The sequence below is a fragment of the Chinchilla lanigera genome, unplaced genomic scaffold, assembly GCF_000276665.1.
Source record: "Chinchilla lanigera isolate Chin_1 unplaced genomic scaffold, ChiLan1.0 scaffold00016, whole genome shotgun sequence".
Classification (NCBI taxonomy): domain Eukaryota; kingdom Metazoa; phylum Chordata; class Mammalia; order Rodentia; family Chinchillidae; genus Chinchilla; species Chinchilla lanigera.
The window spans coordinates 30,858,697-30,871,985 of record NW_004955417.1 but is presented as its reverse complement, the minus strand read 5'-3'; the positions used below and the strand labels follow the sequence as shown (position 1 = coordinate 30,871,985).

The window sequence follows — 13,289 nt, the reverse complement described above, 5'->3', positions numbered from 1 at the left end:
TATAGGGATTCCTGCAGCTAAAAGAAACTACCTGCCCAAGGGCATGTCTCCAGCCTAGGACAGATGGTATCCAAAGACTCATCAACACGGGAATTGAAAGGCCCAAGCCCAGCTCACAAAGCTTCTCAAATTCTGTGCTGGCTGTAGTGCTGGCTGTAGGGCTGGCCTTGAAGGCAGCCGGGCTGTGCTGGCTCTGCATTCAGCTTCAACCTCTACCCAAGCCTCCTCCTCTCTTCCTTCCCCAAGTACTGCTCCTGAAACCGTCACACAACCTTCACACCCCACCTGACACAATAAGGTATTTTAATGTTATTGACAGAATGGGAGCAGTTAACATTTGTGTGTTCTTCCTTACCTTTCCCTTGTTCTGTTTTGTGTGGCAGAAAGCTAGCTTTTGAAATTCCAGTTTTTTGGCTGTCTTGCCAGTTGGCTTCCAGTTAAGTCTGCTAATGGAAGGCAGGAGAGGGAGAACAGACAACAGTAAGGGAAGTAATTCAGCTATTTCTGTAACCCTCTCTATATTTTGTGGTATCTCAGCATCTCTGGCAATTGCTACAAGTCCTCTGTCCCTCTGGATAGATCCCAGTTATAACCCATGCATGAAACTAACTACGATTCCCAAACACACCAAGCTGATTTGTGCTGAGATGTTCCCTCTGCCTAGAACATCTACTCTGTCCTTGACATCACTGTAAAACAAACTCACATTCATCTTCCAAGACACAGTGTAGATTCACCACTCCCTTGAAACCATCCTCTAACTCCACACGCTTCAACACGTCTTCCTTCAGAATCCCATGCTTCCCAGTTATCTAGTCTGGTGTTGTACTTTGGTATTTAAGTGTAACAATCAACAGATGCACAGCTCCTCTAAAACCACAGCATATTGGCCAAATCCAACCATGTTTCTGCCCAACTCCAAGGAAACCACAACATATTGGAGGACATGATGGTGTTCTGTGAATATTAAATATTTCTACTACATCTTTTGGATAGGATATTCTGGATTCAAAATAGTGGTATACCTCACATGCTCCCAACTAGGTTTGCTAGGTAAAATACAAGACAGAGTTACATTTAAATGTCAAATGATGAGTATTTTTACCATAAATATATCCCATGCAATGTTTGCAATATACCTGAGTAAATTAATGGTTGTTTATTTGAAATTCAAATTTTGATCCATTAAATCTGGTAACCTTACTCAAAGGCTATGTTCCATACATGACAAAATGAAAGCTAGTTTGAAGTGGAAATTATTATCACCTAAAGATATTAAAAATCGTATGTAAAAATTTCCAGCCAATGCAGGCCTATCTGCAGGGTGGACTTGGCTACCCATTTTCCAATGGCAACTGTAGCTGTACCATATTATAGTTTTTAAAAAACCCCTTTCCATCACCAGCAAAGGATGTAGCTAGTCTTCCACAGTGTACTTAGGTTGCTTAAATCTCCCCTTTCCTTATTTGTAAAATAGAAAGTTTGACTTGAAAAGCTCAAGAGCACCTTCTTCCTAATAAAATTTGTTCTCTTATGACTCTGTTCTGTGCCTTATGTATTAATGTGCTAGAATAGTAATAAAAACATACCAAAAATCACACATCTGTGATTTCTTTCTCAAAGCTCCCTGAGACTTATTTTAATGACACTATTGTTGGTTAAATCATTTTATAAAAATGTAGCAGCATATTCTTTTGAGGATCCTTCTCTTGTAGCAAATTTTTTTTCATAAAGGTAGATTTGATTTTTAGAACCAAACAGAATTTATGGAGAGCCAACTATAATGGATGGTCCAACTAAAAAAATGGACATTTTGGAGAAAAAGTGAGATGGATTTATCAACTAAATGAAACTGACTTATTTTTGATAACTTAACATCACCAGTTAAAATTAAGTAGTTTTAAGAAAAGCTCAAAGTTGGTTTTGAACAAAGGTCATATCTCTGGAATAAGTGCTTTGCCTTTGACTGAAGGATTCATCCTTAAGTGACAAAGTCACCTCTATCAGGAAGCTATGAATTCATGGCTGTTTTTGGTAAAGACTGGAAAAAGAGTTTTACATTGTTTATTACTCCACTGCTTATTCCTGAAAATTACTTTTATGCTAAGACATGGTTCCTTTTTAGTAAACTTTTCAACTATGTTTAAGGAAAGAAGTGCCCAACAGATGCATGGATAAACTGTAGAACACACAGATAATGGACTATTACCCAGCCTTAAAAAGAAAATCCTGATATATGTTACATCAATGGACCCTGACGACATTACAGTAAGTGAAATAAACCAGACGTGTACGCGCGCGTGCATGCACACACAGAGATTCATGACTAATATGTGGTATCTAATGTAGTCAAATTCATAGAAACAGAACGTAGGATGACAGTTCCAGAGGCTGAGGGGAGGAGAAAATGACTACTGTTATCTAGTAAGCACAGTGGTACCTCAGCTCACAAACACTTTTGTCTGCAAACAATTTGGTTTGCAAAAACACTTGGCAAACTTTTTTTGTTGTTGTTTGTGAACTCTACATTAAGTGATGAACACAACTGTGGCCATCTTTCCTGCAGAAACATGAATGGGGCCATCTTTTCCAGAATTGCGGACTGAATTAAATTCATGAACTAAGGTACCAACTGCATAGTTTCAGTTTTGCAAGATATAAAGTTCTGTAGACTTGTAGATAACAATGTGAATATACTGAACACTACTAACCTGCACACTTCAAAGTGTTTTAAAAAGCTGATCAAATTGTGTATTTTAAGTACGTATAGTTTATTATGTCAATTAACTCCAGAAAAGCTGTTTAGAAATACATTGTTGACTTTAGCAAGTGATTAAGAACACAAACTCCTAAGGCAGACTTCTTGGCCCGAAGCCCCAACTCTCTTTCTGCTGGTACGGTGCAGGTGAGTACATTATTTCTCTGCCCCTCAGTTTCTCTGTCAACAGGGTTTATAACAATGCCACCTGGTTGGGCTGACAGTCATAAACTATAGTTAACAAATGCTGAAAAAATGTAATCATCTATCAATTTCATCCTTGTTGTGTCGACATATAGAGCAAAACCTTGGACTGTGAATAATTTGTTCTGCAAATATTCTGCAGGATGAACAAACATTTCTAATAAATTTTAACTTGATAAATGTGTGATGTCTTGCAGTACAAGTAGTATGTGATGCTGAATGTTACATGATCATGAATGTTACATGAACCAATGGTCCCCTCTCACCCGCAGGTCTCCCAACAGCAGGAGATTATGGAGGAGATCTCACCTGCAGAGAAAGAGGCAAAGAAGGTGGAGCAATCCCTCACTTCACAGGAGTTTAGGGAGATGTGTAAAATATGGGAAACAGTACAAAATTTTTTAGAAAAGCACCACTCAAATAAGGCTGTAGGAGTGTGAGCAATTAATCTGTTTAATGACAATGCAATGTCACATTTCTCTGAAATCCTCAAAAGAAGGCAAAAGCATGTGTCACTGGATAGGTTCCTTGTTAAAGACGCACAAAAAGAAAAAGATTCCATTGAGCCAACAGAGAGCAGGGATTCCACTAGTGATGGTGAAAGTCATCCCATACAATAGCCCTTCTCTCTCTTGTCTCCCTCACACCAGCCAAGAAGGTTTTCAAAGAAAACTGCAGGTTAATTTGCTTATTTTTCTTTATATTCTGTAATTTTTTATTATTTTGTATTATATTACAGTATTGTAATCATTTTTCTACAAATATATTTGGGTTGTGGAACAAATCAGTTGAGTTTCCATTATTTCTTTCTTTCTTTTTTTTTTCTTCTTTTTGGTTTTTCTCAGGTACCAGGAACCGAACTCACGACCTTGCACTTGCCAGGCAGGCGCTTTGCAGCTGAGCTAAGTCCCCAGCCCCGAGTTTCCATTATTTCTTATGGGGAAATTTGCTTTGATATACCAGTGCTTTGGATTACAAGCATGGTTCCAGAATGACTTATGTTCATCAACCAAGGCTTTACTGTACTTGGTAACAGACGATCTCTAAGTATCGGTTCTACTACAATTTTTAATTATTTTCTTCTCAGTTTTATTACACACATGATTTTTATAGTACAAGCAACAGGAGTATTTTTCAGTACATGTAAACTCAATCAAATGATCAATCTAGTTAGAAGTTTCTCTCTCCTGGTAAGGCTAAGGCAGTCAATCATGTTTTGAGCAAACATGGGCCATTCATTACATTTCAGGATGCCTTCTGTTATTATTAGCAGTTATTTGAAAAGATATACTACTTTATGTATATAAGAAAAGCTGAATTTATAAGAACAGCCTACAATTGTTTTAGGAAAATCAGAGCTCATAATTCCCCTTAATTTTCACAGTAAAATCATTCATCTTAGAATCATTTTCTAAGCAGATATGCATGGGAGACAATGACAGAATTTAGATGCAAGACTGCAGAAGTATTTCAGACAGATGTCTCATCGCCCCATTATCTTTGCCGTGCTAGCAAGAACGGTGGTGATTTGTGCTGGTGATGTTCTTCCCCTGGGACAGACTCAGCTCTGAACTGCTGTCTCTTACAGTGATGACACTTGTGTCCAGATGTTAAATACTCAAGAGGCACTGTACTCCAGTGTTAAAGATTCTGAACATTTCATCCCCAAAGAATGAGGCATCCAAGAAAAATCATGCCTCCATCTGACACTAAGAAAATTGTGAAGACGTGGATAAATCAGAGATCAAAATGAGAGGCCACAAATCCTGAAATGTGCTCTGCCCCTTACAGTGAATCTCTGCTTCTCTCTTTCTGATACAGAAATTAGACATTTAAAATAAATTATAAAAAAGCTTAGAACAATGCACCAGTAGAAACAACGACAAAATGTTCAACTATAGTGTTACAATAGCTATAATGTGGTTGAGAAGGCTGCTCTACATGGGACTGAATAGCTGGCAGTGTAACTAAGGATCAGATTTGTGAAGTGTCTTATTTTAAACAGGTGGGAGGGATGTTCCGTCCTTGGAGTAAGTCTCTTCCATTTTCTTCCCTTCTTTCTTCTCCCTCTCTCTTTCCCTCCCTTTCCATAGAAGTCCTCATGTCTCCATATTCACAAAATAACCATTACAGAATCTCAAAGTACCATTTACTTGTATCACCAGCTTTCTAAAGAAATAAAACTTTAAAATCTACAATGAATTTTATTTTTATCAAAGACAAAACAGCAGCCCAACAAGTTTGGCTGTAGAGAAGAATTCCTTTTCTGCTAAAAAGGTCAAAACTATTCTAACCAAAAATATGTAAAAGATTCTAAGATGATCAGTGTCCAAGTTCCCCAACAAAAATACAAAAACAATCTACTTCAATAAAACAGAAATATATAAATGAAAACTTACAAAATAATAAATGTACTTATTTTGCTAAAAATATCATGTACTTGCTAACATGTTAGTTTTTACTTTTCAACGAGTCAAGACCGACACACAGTAAACATGCTGAGCACCCATGTTGATGGAGTTAAATATCTGTCCATTCTTGTAGTCACTAGCCAGCTCACCTTAGAGAAGCCCTCAAGACAGTGTGTCTTCAAGTCTGGGTATCTGAGACTCCCTGGGGACACTGTTAAAATGCAGGCTCAGTGACCTAGGCTTAGACACAGGGCCTCTGAGACTCAGTATTTAATGAGCCGCCCCACTGAGGAAACTGCTGCCCAAAGACACCTGGTGGACCTCCAGCTTTGGAAGCCCCATTCCTCTCCATGTCACAATTGACTAAAGGTTTCTAGATGCTTTTCTGCTGAGCAAGAACACGTGTAACACCGGCTGTCCCTGGAAAACTATGTTTTCATGTTGTTTTTTATTCTTTGAGTCACGGTCTCTTAAATGAAGTTTTGACCAGTTCATAGCAAAGTGAAAATAGAAAGAACATTCTGAGTTACTTATAAATTTGAATGTCTTTAAAGGATTGTCCTTTGCTTTGAGATTGTGTTCTACAGACATCAAAATGCCCTTTCTTCTATAAAATAATCCCAATAAGACAGGCATGGTGGCACATATCTATAATCACAGCACTCGGCAGGCTGAGGCAGAAGGACCATCACTGGTTCAAGGCCAGTCTGCAATACAAAACAAGACTCTGTACTAAAAAATAAAATAAAATAAACACAAATAATAAAAGAAAATCCCAACAATAAAGGTTTTAAAAATGAATTTAAAAAATTAAAGAGTTAAAAGTTCTATGTTGTTCAAATTTCAAGGCCAGGTCACCTCGCCTTTGTGTCAGTTCTTGGAGGTTCAACTGATCATCAAGAGGTGAAGGAGACCTGAAGCCTGTGCAGTTTACACTGCAGGGGATTTTCCCTGCCAGCGCACACTGAATTTGAGTACAGCTTTCCACCATTACAAAAATAATGCTAATTTCTTTTCTTTTTATATGAGTAATATATGCTGTCTTTAGCAAACTTTCAAATGGGAAAAATCAAACCAAAACCACCAAAGCATTGTTAATTTGTTAATATATTCATTTTTTTAATCGCTCTTTTTTTTTTTTTTTTTTTTTTTTTTGAGACAGGGACTCACTATGTGGCCCAGGATGGCCTCAAACTCATGGATCCTCCTGCTTCAGCCTCCCAAGTGCTAAGATTACAGGTGTACACCATCACACCCAGCTGCCCAAATCTTTCTTTATGTACAATATTTTAACAACTCTAGAATATATATTACCATTGATATTTTCCTTGGTATTTATTACGGTTTTTAAAAATCTGTTCAAGGGAATATAAAGAGTCAAGATGTATGATGTAAATACACTAACTCCCTACCATGAATGTTATCATTATATACTACAAATATATTTTTTAAAAAAACTTTTCAATGTAGTTTTGTTTGTGAATGTATTACCATATGACTTATTTTATTTTAACCTATTTTAAAATTTAAATAGAGGAAGTTCTTTCCACTTTTAAAAATGTGATAACACTAATATACTGTTGTACACATTTAAAATGTAAATTTTTTAATATTTAAGACAGATCCAGCAATGTGAGGTTTTAGGACTTTCGGTATACTGTGATTCAGTTACCTACTGTTGCATTATAAAACCTCCATGACTTGGTAAAAACAAACACCCACCACTTAGGGCTTCAGTTCTGGTACTCACTGGGGTCAGTGTGCTTCTACCTTTGCAGAGAGCAGCTGGGCCTGGAGTCTTGGGAGCCATGGGTTTGGGCTGCATGCTTTGGAGATGGACCCAGTCCCTTTTTCACTCTTGATGCTTGTGGCTGCCCTGAGGTAAAGTGCTTTGTTCCACAGCTGCTCCTGGCTAGGGTGCTCTGATTACCACAGGCCCAAGAGCAGTGGAGGCAGAGGATATGGACCTCTGACATGTGAGTCAAGGAAGTCTTTAATTCTGTCAAGGTTTTATTGCAGGCATTTTGTCACGCCCATGGGAAGCTGACTAAACAGTATAGTTGTGAACGTCCATTTTAGAAACCAGTTGGGCATTTACAGTGTACATCCTAAAGAAACAGGAGAGCAAGAATTCTAGGACATGCACACAAGAAGGCTCAGGAGAGCACCATTCATGGCTGAGGGTTGTCCAATTTAGGTCACTGTCTCAGTCTAGCTTTATGCTGTGGAATCTCATACCACAGACTGGGTATTTTATAAAGAACACAATTTTAGTGACACATGGGTTCTGGAGGCCAGGAAGCCCAGGAGTGAGGGGCTGGGTCACCCATGGTGGAAGGGCAGACAGAGGGTGACAGAGCAAGAGGAGGCTGAAGTCCTCATTCCTTAAGCACTTTCTCCCATATCACAGCACAAATCTACTCACAACCATACACCTCCCAGTAGGTCCCAATCTCAACTCTGCCATAGTGTAAATCAGATTTCCAACATGTGGACGCTGCGGACACATTTAAACTATGCAATTGCGAAAGACAGTAGAGTGGACAGGTCCAGGCCAGGCCCAGGGAGACCCTTTGGAAGATACTACAGTGTAGTATCTATGTGAAACATGCTCAGAGGGTGGCCAAAGGAGATGTGAAACAGTCAATGGGAAAATAATATGAAGAAGATCCTGCCTGCAGGACAGACTTCAACTCCTCAGCAAGTCTGCAGGGTTTTGACAGTTCAGCCCTAATCCTTTAAGGGTACTACCTTCCAGCCACTGAGAGCTTCTCAGTCTCAAACTACACCATACTTGCCTGTCCTTCTCCTGGGCTCAGCCAGCTGAGCACCTCCTCTGGTAAAGAGGCAGTTGTCACCTTTCCCATGAAGTTCTGAGTTTCTCTTGCAACAAGTTACTTCCTGTCCTGAACACCCATAAATATTATATGCGTAGACATTTTCACATAGGGTATGATTATATTTTACATGCTTGTCACCACTATTATACTGGGCAGGGATTGGTTTTCTTTGTTTCCCCAGAACATGAAAGGGTGATCATCAGATGGAAAGTATTCAATATACACTTGATAACAGGGGTTTACACCTGATGCCACCTAGGCAGTACCAGTGGGGCCTTGCTCACACTTCCTCTGTAATATCCCTCTTCAAGAAAAACACTAGGAAGAGACTAAAGCAAGGTCAGATTTTCCGTATGTGCCACTAAATCTCTCTTGTAAAAAGAAACAAGATCTTTTCACTAACCAGCAAGGAAAATTCCAAGGGAAAAGCCAGGCAAATCAGCAGAGTTTCCAATCTGTCGCTACTGTAACCCATCTTGTAAATCACTTCCAGTTTAATTTTAAAGGACAAAATACCACTGTTTTCATTCCTTTTTCTATTTAAGAACTTAGAAAATGACTCTATTATCAGGTCAAATTTAAATTTTCCAGTCTGGCATTTTAGACCTTCACAGCCTGGCTACATTCCATCTGTCCTATTCTCTGTCCATACAACTATCAGGCTTACCTTCCTAAAACACAGGTAGGGTTATTCACCCTCGTATTCAGAGATACTGTAAGGCTCTTCATGACCTAAAATATGTATGAAATTCTTCACAGGTGTTTTCTACTATTTGGCCCTGATCTTCCTTTTGTGGCTAACTTTCCAAGTTGTCCTTCACAGGTATTTCCCACATGTTCCTGTTTTTGTGTTGTTAGTGTTTCTAAAGCATCTGCAGTGCTCCTTTCTACATCTGCTGTAGGAGCTGTATCAACAGCAAAGGCATCCAGTGAACCAAGTGTTCTCAATATTCTCTTTCTCCACTGATAATCTCCACTGGGGGAAGCTCTGATTGCTCTTCCCATATTTCATATAGGTTCTCATTCATTATAATTTTTTATAGAAGTATTGTATCTATAGCATCTTTTAACACATCTTTTAAAACAATGTTCCCTGTACCCCACATCTATCACTCCATTTCTCTTCTTCCCTTAGTACAATTTCTCAACAGATCTGTTCATATATTGTTATGAGTTATATCTAGATGTCCCCTTAAAGCTCATGGGTTCACAGGTGGGGCTTTTGGAAGGTGACTGGATGATGGGGGTGTGATATTCATCACTGGATTAGTCCACTGATGAATTTACAGCTAAATGTGATATTGGGGGGGTGAAGCCCAGTGGAGGTGGTCACTGGGGGCGTGGCCTGGAAGGGTCCATCTTCCTTCCTCCTCCTTTGATTGCTCTCTGCTTCTTGCTGCCTTACCATGAAAGTGCTTTTCCTCTGCCATGTGCTTCCTTGGAACCAGCTGACTACGGACTGAAACCTCTACAGACTGTGAGCCAAAATAAACCTCTTCTTTTAAACTGTGGCCGTTGGGTATTAAGTCCCAGTGATGAGAAAGTAACTAAGAGATGCTTGCTGTCACACTCCCGTGAATCTTCTGGGGTCATGTCTTGGTTACTTTTCTCTCCTTGCTGAGACAAAATACCCAACACCCAAAATTAAGGAAGGAAAGGTTTCTTTAGCTCACAGCTTGTGGAGGTTTCAGTCTATAATCAGCTAGCTCCAAGGCAGAGTGGCAGGGCACATGGGCAACACTTCAAGGCAACACAAGACAGCAAAAGTGGCAAGAGCAAAAAGGGGAGGCAAACAAGCCACTTTCCCCTCCTTGTATTACATTTCGGCTATCTGCCTGTGCCCACCCCATCTCTGTGCCCTCCTCTTGCACAGGCTCAGGATGAATACAAAGTAAGGACCCTGACTCCTTGCTGAGTCACACAGTTAACTTTCTAAACTTCTCAAGTTGACACAATGAGCAACATCCTAGAGCAGGAAGGGCATGTCCTTTTCACTCCAGGATGTAGAACTGCTGAGTTACTTAGTTGTCATGGTTTGTGTTTGGATGTCCCCCTAAAGCCTCACGCAGTGATGAGGTAGGCTTCTGGAGTTTATGATTGATTTATGGTCCAATGTTGGAATTATGGAGGTGAGTGCTACACCTGTCCTGGGGTGGGTAGTTTGCATAAAATGTAAGGGAGGGAAAGAGGCCACTTGCTGCTGCTCCTCCCTTTTTGATCTTGTTGCTTTTGCTGTTTTCTGCAGCCATGAACTGTTACCCTCTGCCATATGCCACTCTGCCTTGGAGCCAGCTTAGTCTGAAACTTCCACAAACTGTAAGCTAAATAAAACTTTCCTTCCTTAATTCTGGGCATCAGGTATTTTGTCTCAGCAATGAGAAAAGTAACCAAGACATTAGTTAAGATTTCTCAGGTTGACAATGTATCAACCATAATAGCTCATTACAATTTTTTTTATTGCCACTTATTGAAAGTGCTCTGGTCAAGGTCATCAATTATCTACACATTTCCCAAAGTGAGTAGATTCTTTGTCATCTTGAAGCCAGAGCATCATTTGCCAGGTAACTGCTATATGCTGCTTGGGCTCCCCTCCCTTGGCTCCTGGTACACTGCTTTTTCTCCCTCCTTTTATTACATCCACCTTACCTCCTGGCAACCACTAGTCCATTCTGTTTTATAAGTCTGTCATTTTAACAACTTGTATAACATTCATATAGTAAATAACCTGTTGTCCAACACATCCAATGCAAGATCAAGTCCTATTCGGTTCTACTGTAAGGCAATGCTTATAGAAGAGCAGACTTGTAGGCATACTACAGTAAAAGTTAGAAATCAATTTGTAGCTTGTGACTATGCTCATGCTGCCTGTCATGTAGTCAGCTTTGACTATCCCCTCTTTTTGATAACATGCTGGGCAACTTGACTGTGTCCAGCTTGTGTTTTCCTTAGTTAGAAAAATATATATGTTCCCAACTTGCTTCAAGGACTTTATGTCTAAGACAGACTGGCCCAGTCAAGGACCATTTAACTCTATTTGCTCCACTCACACCCCCTCCCCCCTGTCCCAGAATGTTAAACAATTCCTATCAAGTAAACCCGCCTGACAAGGCATGACATAATTCTTATATTCCATGTAACCTATCATGTAATAACCTACCATCAGCTTTGTACTTCCCACTCCCAAGCCCTATTTAAAATGAACTCAAATCTGACTCTAGGCTGGTGGTTTGAGCCTCTGGGTTACCCAACCTGCTAGAGAAGCAAAAGTTGCCTTCTGACTCCTCGGTGCAAAGAGTCTTCCATTTGGTTTCATGTTGTTTTTTCGGCAACACTACTACCAAAGTGCACCCTGAATTTCACCTCTTCTACCTGTGTTGAATGCTTGGCTAAATTACCATGACTCGCCTGGTCTGTAAGAACATCAAATTGATTTCGCTTCTACCCCTTTACCATCCGTTTGCCACATAATGGCCAGAACAAGCTCAATTTATCTAAAAGTCTGGGTCCAACGATCAAAAGATGTAAGAGATAGGGCAGAAGACCAATGGGTCCAGATGATCCGGGCCTTTTTATGGCATTTTACATACTTTCAATAGAAAATAAAGCTTTGAGGATTTTCAGCAAAATTTTTCTCGGAGACAAGGTCTTGCAAATTACTAAGTTGCCCAGGTTGGGCTTGAACCTTCGATCTTTCCGCCTCAGCCACCCAGAGTCCTGGGATATAGTTGTTTGTCACCACCACACCCAGCCGGTTTTAAGCAAAACGGCACTGTCAGAGTTACTCCGGCTGCTCTCTCAAGAATAAACGCAGGAACAAAAGAGGAGATGCAAGGTAGCCACAAGACTATTCCAAAACCCAAAGTGAGATGATGGTGGTCTGGAGCAGATTCTGCAGGTCCTAGGCACTGACTGCACCCGGACGTGCCTGGAAGGTTAGAACAGGAAGACCCTGGCAGGTTGGCCACAGAGAAGAGCGAAGGATGACCCCGAGGCTCGGGGAGCCATGGAAGGTGGGGCGCTGTGGGCAAGGACGACCCGGGGTTCCGGGCTGACCGAGCACCGGGCAGTGGCGGCTGGCCGGGATCCGTTCGTGTGGAAAGGCGGGGCACACCGGGTCGGAACGCGGCAGGAGCCCGCGTCGGAGCGGTGGTTCGGCGCGCCCACGCGTGGGGCACGGGTGGCGCTGGGGGCTGGACACGGCTACGGAGGGCGAGGCCACCGGGGAAGGCTGCAGGGCGCGGCGCGGGGCGCTGGGGCTTGAGCACCCCGCTCCCTCCACGCCGCCGCGTCCCGTGTCCCGCGTGGTCTCCTCAGCACCTGTCCCCCGCTCGGCCTGGGCCGCCCCTCCCTCCGCCGCCCACGTGACGGGGTCGGCTGGAGCCCCGCTCAGGGCCGGCTCGGGGCCGCCTGGAGCCCCCCTCAGGGCCGGCTCGGGGCCGCCTGGAGCCCCCCTCAGGGCCGGCTGGAGCCCCGCTCAGGGCCGGCTCGGGGCCGCCTGGAGCCCCCCTCGGGGCCGGCTCGGGGCCGCGCTGCAGCTCTCCGCTGGGCGTCGGACGGCCCCTGCCCCTCCCACGGCTTCCCGGGTTGGCGGCTCCTCTCCGGGCCGGAGTCCCCCTGCTGCGCTCGGCGGTTAGGAAAGAAGAGCGGCCGCGACTGGAGAACTCCGCAGCCGCGGAGCACAGGGGCGCACCACGCCGGAAGAGCCCCGCAGGCGCGCGTCGCGGAGAGAGCCCTCTGCGCAGGCGCCAGCGGCCCGCCGATCTGCGCGCATGCGCAGCAGTGCGGCTGCCGCTCTGTCGCGCTACCAATAAAGTTTCCGCGAACGCAGACGCCCTCTCCCCCGGCAAGATGGCGGAGTACGACCTGACCACGCGCATCGCGCACTTTCTGGACCGGCACCTGGTCTTCCCGCTGCTGGAGTTCCTCTCCGTGAAGGAGGTGGGAGGGATCGGGGCTCCCGGAGGGAGCGGGGACGGCCGCCGTGCCCCGTGAGGGGACGCTCGTGCGAAGCGCGCGGGACAGGGACGGCGCGGCCGGGTGTCGGCGCGGGCCGTGGGCGAGTCCGGGGCTCCGCTC

At 43.0% G+C, this 13,289-nt stretch overlaps 1 protein-coding gene across 1 annotated transcript in view; it reads left to right on the top strand.

Annotated features, from left to right (window-relative positions):
* The first annotated feature begins 13,010 nt into the window (after window positions 1-13,010).
* Eif3e (eukaryotic translation initiation factor 3, subunit E) overlaps window positions 13,011-13,289 on the top strand; it is a 35,421-nt gene continuing 35,142 nt past the window's right edge. Inside the window, exon 1 of the mRNA XM_005381967.2 lies at window positions 13,011-13,151. Coding sequence (XP_005382024.1) covers window positions 13,062-13,151 — 90 coding nt within the window. The 5' untranslated portion in view covers window positions 13,011-13,061. The remainder of the gene's footprint in view (window positions 13,152-13,289) is intronic.